This window comes from Procambarus clarkii, chromosome 46, assembly GCF_040958095.1.
Source record: "Procambarus clarkii isolate CNS0578487 chromosome 46, FALCON_Pclarkii_2.0, whole genome shotgun sequence".
NCBI lineage: Eukaryota > Metazoa > Arthropoda > Malacostraca > Decapoda > Cambaridae > Procambarus > Procambarus clarkii.
Genome location: NC_091195.1, coordinates 19,521,301 through 19,538,239, shown reverse-complemented (window position 1 = coordinate 19,538,239; position 16,939 = coordinate 19,521,301). Strand labels below are relative to the sequence as shown.

At 38.0% G+C, this 16,939-nt stretch overlaps 1 protein-coding gene across 4 annotated transcripts in view; it reads left to right on the top strand.

The window, feature by feature from the left end:
- nSMase (neutral sphingomyelinase) overlaps nucleotides 1-16,285 on the top strand; it is a 39,886-nt gene extending 23,601 nt beyond the window's left edge. For 3 of the 4 annotated variants that reach the window (XM_045762375.2, XM_069301772.1, XM_045762376.2), the window contains one exon: nucleotides 995-16,285. In XM_045762375.2, coding sequence (XP_045618331.1) covers nucleotides 995-1,392 — 398 coding nt within the window. In that variant the 3' untranslated portion in view covers nucleotides 1,393-16,285. The remainder of the gene's footprint in view (nucleotides 1-994) is intronic. The other variant, XR_011222179.1, reaches the window with a different exon arrangement.
- Nucleotides 16,286-16,939: the final 654 nt, after the last annotated feature.

Below are 16,939 nucleotides of genomic sequence, written 5' to 3'. Positions count from 1 at the left end.
CTTATAATGTTTGGGACTTTTTCCCCCGTGTTCAGGGTGTGGTTTTAACAATACAGGAAGACTAAGAAACCTTATTATAAATTACTCATTTCCTGTGCATAAGCCAATAATGGTGCATATAATCATCATGCAGAGCAAAAATTAACCCTCCAAGTGTGTAGACCAGACCACACACTAGAAGGTGAAGAGACGACGACGTTTCGGTCCGTCCTGGACCATTCTCAAGTCGATTGTGAATGGTCCACGACGGACCGAAACGTTGTCGTCCCTTCACCTTCTAGTGTGTGGTCTGGTCAACGTAATTTAGCCACGTTATTGTGACTCATCGCCTACATATGGCCTCCAAGTGTGGTTGTCATGTGTAGATCATTTAGTGCGATGCAGTCACCATCAAATGCAGATCTATGGCTTATGTCAATGTTTGAACACCATTGTTACTCATATGACTCGAGTAGCTTTGATTTGGTGTCTTTCAGAAGTCATGGAAGCCACAAAGGGATGTGGAGTCAGATAGGCTTCAGCTCCTGGCCCCCCCTATCTATCGACATGACAATGACTGCAATTATCTGGCCAACATAAAGATATGAACTATATATTGATTTTGGTATGACTTTGGCTTTTGCGTGCAGTTATGTTTGTGAGGGGATTGAAATTGAAATTGAAATTGAAATAAGTTTATTGAGGTAAAATACACACAAAGGGATGAGGTAGCTCAAGCTATTCTCACCCCGTTCAGTACATCGTGTTAATACATACATAGACACACATCACAAACAATAAACATATTACCAAACATTCTGAGAGATAAACATGTACATTTCCTCCTTCACAAGTAGTATGGTATCAGACGTACACACAAATTTGAGGGGATGGTGTTGTTCCAGCTCCTAACAAACTTATATACAGTACTGTAAGTGTTTGTTACACACAGTATGTATGTATGTATGCATGTATATAAGTCCATATATTATGTGACCGGTTTTCATTTTTGCAGAGGATGAGACGACAGAATCGATCACAGAGGTCCAGGCCCAAACTGACGCTCTGCTGGAGAGTTCGGCTGTGTGCGAGCAGGGCCTGAAGAAAGTGGCGATCAGTCGCAGGTTCTACATCACTCTGGCCATTCTTGTCACTGTTTTACAGCTGGGCTACCTTGTTGTGTTGTCTCTGGAGACGTCTCCAGGATTACGGATCTCTCTCGGCATATTGTCAATGATTTTAATGATCTTTCTTGTGTATTTCCTCTTTATGGGAACAGTTTTTTATCATATAGAATATAATGGGGTGAAGTCAACTAGACAGGCAATTAAATGTCATCTTGAAATGCTAACCGTGAAAAATGCTCAGATTTTTGAAGAGGAAAGAAAAAGGTCTGTATCATTCATAAAATGACTATCAATGTTCAAGCATGATAAATCACAGTGATATTACCGAGCTCAAAAGTAGTTCATTAGATGTGAATCAGCCTAAACCTTCTCCCGCAAGGTAGCACGTGCGACAATAATGAAGTGATAACAGTCTGAATGCTTGCTCATTTGGTCTACAATAATATAATTTTGTATCAACTTGTCCTTAGCTTCGTTAGGCCCCACTACAGTGTATTTTGTACCTCACTCCGAGCTTGGTTTTTTCCACCGACATAGGCAAGACTGTGATTGCTATTCTAGTTCAGTAATGTAAATATTGGGCTCTATTTTTGTAGCACCTAGTGTTAAGAACTCTTCTCGGTGTGTCGCAGTACTTGAGCAGCTTATGTTATAAAGACGGCACTTTTGTTTGTGGTTTGTCGACCGTTTCGCAAAATGTGCATAGATCGGCAATAAATATCACGGTATTGGTACAGTCACATGAAGAGGCCGATGTGCTATTCAGGACGTAAGATGCATAATATATGTATACAGTATTTAATTTAAACAAATGGAAAAGGTGGATTGTATAAATTATGTATAGCACACAATAGCTCTTTTTTATATATTGGAAGCATAGTGCTTCATAGATGGAAAATAAGTGATTGTATATTTTTATTGAATTATATACGGAAATGAATAGCAGAAAGTTTATTTTTGGGTAACTAAATCAAGTTGCCAAGTACCTTTAATATCATTAACTCTCTCTTTTCCTGTACAGTATTACTCTCTTGTTTCCAGGCAAATGCCTTTCCCCACCACTCAACAGTGGAAGACGAAATAACAGCGATATGACGTAAACGAAGTAACAATGACAATTTAAGAATAACTATGTACTTGGGGTCAACATTTATGTTGTAGGTGTACACGCAAAGTTGTGAATGTGTTCTAATGCATTGCACCCATTGTTTTCTTTACGTACACTGTTTGTGAGGATTTTTCTTTAAAGAGAGAGGCCAAACAGGATACCGATTTGTAGCACCATCTCGGCTTTTCAAACTTCTTTAGTATAGTCTTTTTTGACAAATAACCACATTAATACCGAAGGATATTATCTCAATGTTGCTGGCGATAATTCCCAACACTGATTTTGACACGTATGGTCGTATTGTTGAATGTTTCTTCTTCAGTTAGACCTAAAGTTATTTAAAGTAACACATTGTGATATAACGTGGCGTAAAAAACTATTTCCAGGATGGCTCTCCGAGGATCCACCAGAAAGTGGCATTTCACTACATTCAACGCTGGATTTCAGTGTTTCCAAACATGAAAAGTACAGTTCTGGTACAGCGTAGGTGTTAAACATTTGTAGCGTACAGTTTATAGCACGACACCCGCTTTCATTCACTCTTATATTGCCAGGCTGTATACAGTACTTTCACTTTAACTAACGATGAAGATTTGTAGATTACAGCCTGTAGTGCTCACTTGGTAGTTTTATTCACATATTAAATTAGTAGAATGTATGTTGTCATTTTATTAGCCAATTCCTAAATGTTAAATGCTGTTGATGTTCATCGTACTGGGCAAGCATTCTCTCGTATATTATTAATTCCTGTGAATAGATAATTTTAAGGGTCCGTGAGATTTTATTCCAAACCAAGTGTAGACAGCACTATCTTGATTATATTGGCCTCATTTTCTTTGCATCTATGTAACCATATTCACAAAAACATGTTCCGATAAATATTTACCTGAGGGGCCACTAATACTAGTGACCTTGACGAGAACAGGAAGCCGGGGGCTTGTCAAAGGTCCCTCTCCCATTTGCCCTGATTTTTTCGAGCTCTTTTTTTTTTTTCCAAATGATCTGATGGGTGTTCGATTGTGCTAACTGAGCAATGAGCTCTATCCATATGCAACACTGATCACAAACAATGATCAAAGAATGCAGAATAACTGTTTCGTTTCTCATTTCATACCTTTTATTTTTCAATGTGGTTATTGTGCACTGTATCATACGTATATATATATATATATATATATATATATATATATATATAGAGGTATAGTGGGTTGCATCTGTACAGATTTTGGCAATTGGTACGTTCTTGCAAAGCTGCTAACACGAAGAGCGTTTTTGGGCAATGATTGCAGAGACTAGAATTTCTCTAATGGGTTTTTGTATATGAAAAAATTTATAATTTGAATTAACATTTATAAGTGTGAAGATGATGGTAAAAAGACCTCACTAAATGTATTCTTTAACTGTAACCACGTTTTGCTCTTTTTGTAATAAGGTCGTTTGAAAACCCCAACAAAAATGCCCCTGTGAATTTAACACATTGTACGTATACAGAAATTGATATTTCTTTTCTCATATATATATATATATATATATATATATATATATATGGTTTATTGTATCAAATTGTGCAATTGTTAGCAATCATATGGACTTAATTAGACCATGTTTAGTGTCATGTTGTGGATGTAAACATGTACAGTACTCTACTGTAGTTTGAAAATTGTGCGATTTGAATGTGTTAATAATGTGACAGACACACACACACACACACACATGTGTAGCATAACAAATTAATAATGGTTAAAGGCGCAGTGTGAAATTTGACTACGTTTTTCAGCATTCTGGTCTAGTGTCCTCCTCATGTACAGCTTGCAAACTAGGTAAAAGATAAAGTTAATAACATTTTCAATATAGTACAGTACTAAAATAAAAATATATATATAAATATATTACAGAAATGCATTTACTAAATCTGGGTTTCATTGCAACACTTACGATGAATTCAGATTACGCAGTAAAACATTGTCCTATTAGTCCCCTGTTGCAAGTCACTCCTTTTGTTTTGTTTCGTATATTATAGCTTTTAATGACTGACCAAACGTAATATATAATATACACATAATATTTCTCCTCTTGTGTACAGTATACAAATATGTATTTAATATTTTGTTTTGTAAGTACTAGAGTTAAGCCTTCATACAATATACTTGCTGTTACCTACATAAATACTATAGCTGTGTGTTGTTAGTATTCTTGAACGGAATAATGTTGTGTTAAGAGGTACTGTTGCACGGTGGTTCGTGCTGCTGGTCCACAACTGTGAGAGGCCTCCAGTTTGATTTCCATGGCGGGGCGGAGGTCTTAGGGGTCTCTCTCTCTTTTCTCCTGTTACCTCCGTTCACCTAGCAGTTGAATAGGTACCTGGGAGTTTGGCACCGGTTGGCCAAGGCGAATTTTGATGAGCCAAGCAGGCTACTTCTTCCTGACAATATGATGCTAAAACTGCTATTTGGGCCCATTTATTTACATTGAGAATATCCACTGGTACTATAGGTGGGCGCAAACCTACGACCCCGGCATTGTCAGTCGCAGTAGTGGGTGTAAGTTCGCGTCCGCCTATAGTCCCAGTGGAATTTCTCGTTTATATATATCACGGTAATGTGATATGTACGTGTGTATATATTCAATGTTGCACTGAAATTGGTTTCGGGCATTGTATATATGTAATAATGTCTATGCAGAAAAGACTGGTGATGGTATACTGTCTTAGGAGAGAAATGGCTTCATTTATTCAGGATGCATTTTTGGTCATTTTTGTTATTGTGGTAAGCAAACCAACGTACAGTGTGACACACACATTCCCACTCATCCTTGTCATGGTTTAATATGGGTCCAGGATGGGCCAAAATATCTATCCCTCCACGTTATTTCCAACGTGTGTGTGTCGGGTGTTTTGTCTCGGCCATGTTATTGTGAATTATTCTCTGCATTATTGTCATAATTTTATAAGACATGTTTAGGTGAAATAAGAGCATTCCGTTTTGACGTTATTGTTCGTCTAGCTTCTCTTTGAGGGTTTGTTAGGGGCCTTCATTATAATTGTTTCATTACGTGGATTAATGGAAAGAGTATAGGCCTAGTCAGATAATAATCATATGAAACTGTGTTCAAATACATTCTTTTTAACACTTTAATGTTGCGACCGCTCCGTGCGTGAAATGTTCGGAGCATCTCAAGGTCCTGCATAGTGATGCCTAACATGTTTACACATTTTGAATTTTCTTATTTTGTGGATTATAGCTATAAATTGTCAAAAGTTTTGTAGATGAATTTGTTAAATTTTAGATGCAGTAAAAAGTGTATTGATGATAGATTATGTTCTGGCACTGAATATATGAATGTTCTTGAACATTTCAACATTCCTCATACAGTTTTGTATATATGTGAAATTATATACAGTATCAACATTCCTCATTTATTTTTCAACATAAACAAAAATTTGAAATGTATACACATGGTCTGTCTATATTGCTGTAAAAGGAAATCAAACATAACTTTCGTACTTTTTTAGTAGGCAATATGCAAAGCACTTAATTATCGGCTTGAGTGAATGTCGCTGATCAAGGTCATCTCTGGATGGTTCCTTAATACGTGTACTAATGTTTGGTCTTCTGATAAGTTCTACCCACAATGTAAAAAAAAAAAACGAGATTGGAACGTGTTTTAGCATTATTATTACTGTCAAAGTGCCGGTGACACGCTTTGACGTCACCAAATCACTAAAGTATTGATATACATAAATTTATTGCTGCCACTTTTCCATAAATTTGGAAATGCTAAATATTACTTGTCATCACTAAATGTAAATGGAATAAGCCATCAAATTTGGTAATGATTCCCAGAACAAAAAAATCCGAAGTTAAGCTTTGTGCTTTGTATATGATAAATAATTGCTCAATATGACATCTTTGATCGAAATGATGACCAAATCACGCATCAGAAAAAGAAGAAACGAAGGTGTTTCAGTCCATCCTGGACCATTATCAAAATTATTACCAGGATGGTTCAAAAGAACATAGATTCTTCATGATGACAAAACCACACACTAGAATATGAAGGGACGACGATGTTTCGGTCCGTCCTGGACCATTCTCAAGTCGACAATCGACTTGAGAATGGTCCAGGACGGACCGAAACGTCGTCGTCCCTTCATATTCTAATGTGTGGTCTTGTCATCATACTTTAGCCACGTTATTGTGACTCATCGCCTGCATAGATTCTTCGTTTTTTGCGGTGTGGATTGGTCGTCATATTTTCTGCCACGTTATTGAGACTCATCATCTGCTCTTAGATTAAAAGCATTTCAGTACTTGAGTAAATCTGAGCTCATACTGCAATATTATCAAGCGTGTAGCATTGAGGGCACTGAAGTCAAAATGTTAATGTATTCTTTGTATTACTGTTTGGTTTGGTTCATTGAGAAGCTTCAGGTGCAAAGAGGGTTAGTTGGTTTGGTTCATTGAGAAGCTTCAGGTGCAAAGAGGGTTAGTTTAGTCGAAGTCCTTGATTGGAAATGTTGTTTTTCTCCACTGTTCTTTGGTGAATCCGATATCTTATACTTTGCTTGTCTTGTGTCTCTTTGCTTTCATATTGATATCTTGCATCTTTTTGCTCTCGTGTTGATACCCTGTGTCTTTTTGCTGCCGAGTTGAGAGCTTGAGTAATTTATATATTGGAATATTTATATAATTTGAGCTACAGCAAGCCAGTTCGCTTGATTTGCCATTATGTCAAAAATCCATACTTTTATCCTAACCCAAGTAACCCATCTAAGCTACTCTATCGAGTCCAATACATAGACAAACATGAATATCTGTGAATAAATCCACAAGGGCCGTGACGAGGATCATCCCAGACGTAAGTTCGAACCCTCATCACGGCCCTTGTGGAATTACTCATTTGATATAATCACGCTGTTGTGATTTCTGTGTGTAATGAATTTTTTTTAGCTGACCAGACCACACACTAGAAGGTGAAGGGACAACGACGTTTCGGTTCGTCCTGGACCATTCTCAAGTCGATTGCGACCGAAGTCGGTCGCAATCGACTTGAGAATGGTCCAGGACGGACCGAAACGTCGTCGTCTCTTCACGTTCTAGTGTGTGGTCTGGTCAGCATACTTTAGCCACGTTATTGTGACTCATCGCCTGCAATTTTTGTTAGCTGTTTTTGTTTTTTTAAAGGGTTGCATTTGTAATGTTGGTTACCATGATGTTAAAAAAAAGTGAGCTGTTAGTCAAGAGGACGGGTTGATTATTGAAGGTTTCAACTTTTCTTCCAAACCTGGCGCCTCCTTCTGAAAATTACTCGTGTGTTGTTCTTACCTTGTGATAATTACTTGTGATTTCTTTTGATAATTACTTACTCTAGAGCCTTAAAAAAAGATGGAGTAGTAGAATCTTTTTAGTCACCATAGACAATAATAATTCCAGCCATGCCTGGTAATTTAGCTAAGTTTTAATACAATTAATACAATTTTCTCATTGTATTATACATAATACAAATTTTCAAATTGTATTATGAAGTGCTGTGGGTACTGTCTCGGTAATTCGAAGGGAGTCGCTTCCAAGAATGTTTGAGCACCTGGTGTGTTGGGCTCTTACCATACTCTTCATGCTTTGGTTGTGTGTGATGCCCCCGCACTGCCAAATGTTTAATGTACTTCCCTAGTTGTGCTTGCGGGGGTTGAGCTGTGGCTCTTTGGTCCAGCCCAATCCAGTGTGTTCGGTTCTTCATGTGTGCACGGAACTTTTTGTGTGTGTATTTTGGTGGATCTGATGCCTTTGACATTGATAAGTTCTTTCCTTTCTGAATTTGCATCTAAACTTGCCTTTCAGCCCATTGTCTTGATTTACAGTGTACAAAATAACGGTTATTCAAATGCACAAACCCAAGCCACACACACACACACACACCTAATTTAAGCAACCTGTGCATAGGAAATGAGGATATTTGTGAGCTGCTACTTGTCATAGTAGCCCTTATTTTGAACGTTTGGGGACCATAGTGTACAAAATGTGGCACGTTAGTTGAAAGCACAGGCTGGATATTTAGCACCTTTTAATATTCCACGACTGATGGTGCTAGATAGTCTCGTATAAAGTTCATGTGGGTAGGCTATAGCTCATTTTTAATAAATATGTAATGTTAATTATTATTATTATACAGAGAGTAATCACACTAACGTGATTGTGATTCATCACAGCTCCTACGGATTTTCTCATTACTGTCTTATTATTATTATTGTTGTTATTATTATTATTATTTCATTTACCGCGTTACAAAGCTGTTAGGTTGCGATCGTAACATTGCCGTGTTTACCTCCGTAACATTCTGGAGGCTGTCATCTGCCAAGTCGCAGATTGTCTAGGAAATGTTTCCCCCAGTGTTGGTTATTTTCAATGGGTTGTACCCAATGAATTCATCTTTAACATGATACAATTTATTTTGTAACTTTTTTTTGACACAATTTTGAATCTCTTATTTCTCTAAGTACAGTACTGTAGTGAGCTGTATTTTAGTTTAAAGTATATTAAGTGTAGGTTCATTGATTTTTTGTTGTTTTTCACTTTAAAATAAATTATGTCATTGGGATTTAATTTTGTTTTATATTGATGCCAAAGTTACAATATGTTCTCTGTTGTATAAACACATTAAAAAGTTCCGGAAAATGTATCGTTTAGACACTTTTCAACATTATCAGTATTTAGTATCAATCGGTATTTATTTTCTTAAAGTATAACTCTTTATTAAAGACTTGGATAAGGGGCCAATGTGGCATTATGCTGTTTATTTCTTTGTGTGTTCTTGTTGACGTTAATGGCATTTCTACGTACATTACACGAGCGTGTGTCTTGCTTTCCGACCGCCCCTCGCGGTCACCTGTCCCTCAATAGAATTCTTGGTGACTCGGATACTTTTGATATCGTTCGCCTTATGCGTTTTTGTTCTCGTATTGGCATCCTTGGTGATATTTAGCGCCCTCTGATTATTCCGCACATTTGATGGTGCTACATAGCCTTCCCGGTTTGGTGCCTTCTTTTGATAATTACTTACTTACTTCACTGCATTACTAAACAGCTAATGAATGACTTTGACATTGCACTCGTCTACAAATTTGCACCAAAAGTCTTATTCGTATTAATAAATAACGCAACCAACACATGTGAAAAGAAATGAAAGTGATGACGTTTGAGTGACGTATTAAGAATGAGAGAGGAACTCCCACTCTTGCTGTGGAATTATTTGATTAGGGGTCTGGGATGGACTGAAATGTCAGCTTAGGGAGCCGGTCGGCCGAGCGGACAGCACGCTGGACATGTGATCCTGAGGTCCTGGGTTCAATCCCGGGCGCCGGCGAGAAACAATGGGCAGAGTTTCTTTCACCCTATGCCCCTGTTACCTAGCAGTAAAATAGGTACCTGGGTGTTAGTCAGCTGTCACGGGCTGCTTCCTGGGGGTGGAGGCCTGGTCGAGGACCGTGCTGCAGGGACACTAACGCCCCGAAATCAAATTAAGATAACCTCAAGATAACCAAGATACTGTTCCACGTTTTCCAGCAGATAAGATGCATTATTACAAAATAACATTTAAGCTCAATGTTGTGTCTTACATGAAAGAACATGGTAATAGGGGAAACCACACTGTAAATTCACTTTCAATAATGAAACATAAACAAAATATTTTTTCCCACAAAATAGCTTTGTAAAATAGGTGTGCATCTTCAGTGGAGTTGTCTTGTATTCCAGAAATTAGAATATTGTATTAGCAAATTGTAGCCAAAAATTTCAAGATGCTCAGTGAACCCGCGTTTAAATTCGTTTGTTTAAAGGAGTTGACACTTTCTGTACTACGAAGAATTACAATTGCAGTAATTACTTAATTGGTTGAAACCGTTGGCTGTATTTTAACTTGGAATGATAGACTGGCAAACCCAGAATATATAAACACTATATTATGTATATAGAAGAGAGTATCTGTTTAAGGTTGGGAGCCAGAAGAGTGAGGCTAGTCTCGGAAAAATTGCAGGGCGATTAGTCTCTGTCCGAGGATGATCATAGATAGGTCGAGTCTCGTGCTCGCTCTTTGCAAGAAATAGCAAATGAAACTTCCATCCTCACTAAACTTCATCTAGCATATTATTTTTGGCATTATTAAATGTTAGTTTCTCGTCTGTAGTTTATTGACAAAGACAATATCTAGTGAAAATAGTCGCAGGGACGAAAGGAAGTGGGAAGAGAGAAGGCGGCAGCAAAGGAGAGGGGATAGTAGAGGCGGCAGCAAAGGATAGGGGGATAGTAGAGGCGGCAGCAAAGGAGAGGGGGATAGTAGAGGCGGCAGCAAAGGAGAGGGGGATAGTAGAGGCGGCAGCAAAGGAGAGGGGGATAGTAGAGGCGGCAGCAAAGGAGAGGGGGATAGTAGAGGCGGCAGCAAAGGATAGGGGGATAGTAGAGATGATGATGGTTGTAGATGGAGTACTTAGCAGTTCCTGGGTAGTGAAAATTGTTATAGCAACAAGGGCAGTATGCAGTGAGGATGATTACGGTGTGAGGAGGGCTGTGTGTGTCGCCAGATGCTTAAAATGATATGATGATGGTGAGTAGGGAGGATGCTTACAGTGATAGTGAAGATGGTTACAATGATGAAGATAGTTTCAGGGTGTCATGAAACAGATTATAGGGAAGACAGGGCACCATTAGTGTAGCTTTCATCCTGTAACTACATTTATGTAATTTCTCTGTCCTCTCTCTTTCTCCTCCCTCTCCTCTCTTCTCTCTTGTGTGTGTGTGTGTTCCAGTCATGTATGAAACATATTCCTCGTACATTTCTGAGAACGTGCTTTAATAGTGTCTCACACTGAATGAATCTGTCACATTAACTTTGGCTTTCACCTTGTATGTTGTATAATTTGAGTACTACATGTGTGAAAGTTTGTTCTTCTATTCAAAGAAGCTAGTACAGTATATTCATACATGTTGTATGTATGTATACTAGCTATTGTATGCCTGCTATTAGGAAGCCCCCTCATGCATTTCTTTATTTTTTACAATTACTGTATCTTTTATTTCAACTTCATTCAAATAAAAGTATATTTAGGTGCCATTTTATTTATTTATTTTTGGGTTTCTACTATCAATTCGAGTTATTTTTTATATACTGTATACCTGTACCATACATGTTACATACCTGGAGAGGATTTTGGGGAAGATTTTAGGCTCTCCTGTTTTAGAATGTTTGTGTTCTGTTATCCCTAAGCAAATATTTCTTCCTGCCACAATATTAACCCTTGCACTGCTCACCTATTTTCGACAAAAACATCTTGGTGCAATTGTCAAGGACATATTTTTGTTATTTTTTATAAATGTTCAGGTAAACTTAATGTCAAAATGTTTCCAAAGTCAACTATTTCCATTTCAAAACACAAGAGTAATGAAAACATTAAAAACACTAAAATATATGTTATACTCAAATTCTGTCAGTTGAAATGTAACCAATCACAGGCGAGTAGGCCTCTGACGTCATGCCAGACAGAGGAGCATCAGCCATGCTCCCAGCAGCCTCAGTTATCCTCACAGACTCAGAGTAGAAGGACCTCGGCTAGGCAGATATATACCTTGCTATCTCAGTCAATAAATATATACAGAAGCGACTACTGAGTCTACCTTCTACCCCGAAAAAGGCAAACGAATATATAGCCTAATTAAAAAAACAAAAAGCACAACTCTCAGAATGCCTAAAGGTCCTTTTCATAAAATGGTTAAGGTCCTTTTGGTTAAGGTCCTTTTCATAAAATGGTTAAGGTCCTTTTGGTTAAGGTCCTTTTCATAAAATGCTGCTTCCTGCTACAGTACATTGCTCCTGTAACTAAGGTACTGTATCTAAGCTGTAAAGTAATAGGGTTATTGTGAAAAGTACAGTTACAAAGTAACTGTACTTTGAGTTCAAGGCTATTTACGGCTTTACCGAGTACAAAAATCTAATTGGAAAGTAGCGCCAAAAATAATAATCTATTTTTATTATTAATCTTGTGACTGTATTATTGAAAAAAATTGTTGCATAATTCAGTATTTTAATTTGAAAAATTTCAAACTTAGTAATTATATATTTGTAAATGTAATGTTTTACATGTTTCTTATTTCCCTGTGCTTCCTATATTTAATTTTGTACTGTATACAGTATCAAGACTTGATCTATACTGAAGGATGAGTTAAAAGTCTTGTTTAATGGTGAATATTTATGCTGTAAAGAAGACTTGAGATGAGTGAGGATTAGTAATCAGCTGTGTGATGAGTGAGGATTAGTAATCAGCTGTGAGATGAGTGAGGATTAGTAATCAGCTGTGAGATGAGTGAGGATTAGTAATCAGCTGTGAGATGAGTGAGGATTAGTAATCAGCTGTGAGATGAGTGAGGATTAGTAATCAGCTGTGAGATGAGTGAGGATTAGTAATCAGCTGTGAGATGAGTGAGGATTAGTAATCAGCTGTGAGATGAGTGAGGATTAGTAATCAGCTGTGAGATGAGTGAGGATTAGTAATCAGCTGTGTGATGAGTGAGGATTAGCAATCAGCTGTGAGATGAGTGAGGATTAGTAATCAGCTGTGAGATGAGTGAGGATTAGTAATCAGCTGTGTGATGAGTGAGGATTAGCAATCAGCTGTGTGATGAGTGAGGATTAGCAATCAGCTGTGAGATGAGTGAGGATTAGTAATCAGCTGTGTGATGAGTGAGGATTAGCAATCAGCTGTGTGATGAGTGAGGATTAGCAATCAGCTGTGTGATGAGTGAGGATTAGCAATCAGCTGTGTAATTAGCGACGATTAATAAACATTCCAGTGCACTCTCCACAGGCAAAATCTGTTGATGTAACATTCTATCAACATGGGGTGATGTTGATCCTCTGTTGAATGGATGTTACTTGAACCTGTTTTGTCCACTAGCATGTTAAAGGGACTTGTGTGTGAGGAAGAGGTTCTGCTGCTGCTAGGTACTAGTGTATGTGGCGCTTGACAGCTGGGTGGACAGCGCTTCGGATTCGTAGTCTTGAGGTTCCGAGTTCGATCCCCGGTGGAGGCGGAGACAAATGGGCATAATTTTTTTCACCTTTATGCCCCCTGTTACCTAGCAGTAAATAGGTACCTGGGAGTTAGACAGCTGTCACGGGCTGCTTCCTGGGGGTGGAGGCGTGGTCGAGGACCGGGCCGCGGGGATGCTAAGCCCCGAAATCATCTCAAGATAACCTGAAGATAACCACAGAAGGGGGGCCTATTGTTACCCTGGGGGATATATACAGGATATTAACCATGTGGCAAGTATATATATTTTAAAATGATTTCATATGTTGGGAAAAGTATTTACCCTTTAATTATATTCCCCCAAAGAATATTTATGGATTAATTAATATTTAATGCAACCCACACATGTGAAATGAAAGTGAAGACATTTTCGGTCTGGCCTGGACCTTTGACACCTAGTTGTGCTTGCGGGGGTTGAGCTCTGGCTCTTTGGTCCCGCCTCTCAACCATCAATTAACAGGTGTACAGGTTCCTGAGCCTATTGGGCTCTATCATATCTACACTTGAAACTGTGTATGGAGTCAGCCTCCACCACATCACTGCCTAATGCATTCCACCTGTTAACTACTCTGACACTGAAAAAGTTCTTTCTAACGTCTCTGTGGCTCATTTAGGTATTCAGTTTCCACCTGTGTCTCCCATTAAGTGCTATCATGTTGGTATGTGTGCGTTGGGTTACTCAGTGTTGTAACTTATTCTGTGTAACAGTATAGTACTCTGTTAACATTCTTGCTTTAGAAACAATTTCGAGGAGCGAGTTGTCTTAATATGTACTTAACATGCACATTAATGTTGTAAATGCTAAATGCATAATCATACATGTCCATTAATAGTGCAGAATCCCATATTTGTAAGCCATGTTAGACTTAGTCACTTGTTAAATATTGAATTATCAGCTGTACTTGTGTGTTAATGAACTTTTCTTGGATTTTAATATCGGTAATCCAAGAAAAGTACATTAATTAACACACAAGTACAGCTGATAATTGATAAATGTTACTGGTATTGAGGGAGTCGTGGTGTGTCATGGCATTACATTATCTGCCTCATATGTAAAGGTTGCATTCATGCAGGTCGGTGTTCAATCCCCGACTGTCTACAAGTGGCTGGGTACCATTCCTGCCCTCCCCCCCCCTGTCCCATCACAAATCCTTATCCTGATCTCCCTTCCCAGTGCTATATAGTCTTAATGGCTTGACGCTTTCCCCCTGATAGTTCCCTTCCATTCTCAAGTGTCTCAGTGTGGAAAGTGTCTCCTCACTTCCAAAGTGTCTCTATTCTCAAGTCCATCTCCATCCTCCATTCTCAAGTGTGTCCATTCTCAATTTATTATGTCATACTTGTCTAGTTTCTCTTCTTCTTAAGCTATCCTTTAAGGCCTCGTCTGGCAGTGGAAATTGATATGGCGAATGAATTAGTATGATAATTAGGCTTGTAAAGATCATTATATCATTCCACAAACATTAAAGAATACTTGTACTGCATCAGGTACTGTAGTTTATCTAGAACACACACACACACACACACACACACACACACACACACACACACACACACACATACACACACACACACACACACACTCACACTCACACTCACACTCACACTCTCACACGCATTCACACTCACTCACATACGGCTTGTCACCTCATAGGGTTCTTTGTAATGATGATGTGTTGATAAACGCACACACGACCCTATGCAACCGGAGTAAACAGCTTATATACAACAACGAATATTCTGTGAGCAGATCTGTTCATTTGGAATAGTGTGATATTGTATGTCGCACCGTGTGTATAATAGTAAGCTATCTCTTGTGTGTACTTGTGTGTTGCTGCCCCTCTTGTCCCTTGTGTGTTGCTGCCCCTCTTGTTCCTTGTGTGTTGCTGCCCCTCTTGTCCCTTGTGTGTTGCTGCCCCTCTTGTTCCTTGTGTGTTGCTGCCCCTCTTGTCCCTTGTGTGTTGCTGCCCCTCTTGTCCCTTGTGTGTGTAATTATATGTTGCCCCTGATGTGTACGTATATGGTGCCCAATGTGTGATATCATGTGCTACCCCCCTTTGAGTGTAATTGTGGGCTACACCTCGTGTGTAATGAGATGCTGCCCCATCTCCCCCCCCCCCTGTGTAATAACATATGCTGCCCCCTTGTGTGATATATGCTTCCTCGTATTTACACTTTACGTATTTACACACACTGGTAAACTTAGCAAGTAGGAATATGACACATGTCAGGGGCACCTTGGATTAATAATCCTCTGGATTCACAACCCATGAACATTGGGTTCGAGCCTCTGGCCATTATCTGGTGGCAACCCACAAAGGCTTACTTCAGGAAGCCATTAAGGGCAGCCACCAGAAAGAGGAATTTCAGGCATTTCATTACATTGAAAGCTGGTTTTGTTTACTAAGTTACTGCGAGTCGGTGCCCCATATTTGACAATATATTACGCTATAAATGCCAATTTACAGTATAGTAGCACATTGTCAAGAATACTATCTTTTTAGTTTTAATGAATGGAATTGTTACAAGTATATCGGATAATAATAATAATGATAAGACGTTTTGTAATGTTGCTAAGCATCGTAGGTTGACTTATCAGCCCCCCACTGTATATATATATATATATATATATATATATATATATATATATATATATATATATATATATATATATATATATATATATATATATATATATATATATATATATATATATATATATATATATATATATATATATATATATATATATATATGGTGTAAAGACAAATTATACAATCTGTTTTATTTCGTGAGGTCATCAAAATGATAAAATAGGGCCTCAGATGTATTCTCTGTAGAATGCCTAACCTGGTAACATTGTTCAATTTGTAACAATGAATAAAAACATATGTTGCATTGCTGTTGTCACCTGTTGATTAATGGATTGCAGTATGCTAATTTGATGTGCACCATTACAGTGTTATGGAAACTAATAAAGGGCTCCATTGTACACCAGCCATGTTTTTTTTTATCAAAAGATATTTTTCCCACTATTTCTATATATTGTTACTTTGTCATTATAGATATATAGATATTATATAGAAAGGCACAAGCAGGCTGACAAGCTGCCCATTTATTTAACAATCATATGACCCCTTTTCTTCATCACAATTAAGTGAAACTTTGTGTATGAAAGGATATCATTATCGCAGGCAAAACACGTACAGTATAAGATATCATTTATCACAAGCAACACACACATTATCTAAGGCTGAAAGGATCACAATTAAACAAGTGTAACTAGTATGTTATCTAGACATGAGAAGATGATAGTTGAAATAAAATAGGCCTAGTGACAGACATTAACATTAATAACAAAAATGTGCCCCCAAAGTACTTCAGTCTGTGCTAGATAATTACTGGACGATCTCATAAGCCAGTTAGGCGCACAAAATATTTTCTGAAATACCCCATAGCAGTAATCTTCACCTATAATAATATGTGAACTACAGATAAACACATTGAACGATTCTTCGCGGCAGGGGATCGTATTCCAGGGACCATAGGATTAAGGACTTGCCCGAAACGCTACGCGTACTAGTGGCTGTACAAGAATGTAACAACTCTTGTATATATCTCAAAAAAAAAAAAAAAAAAAAAAAAAAAAAA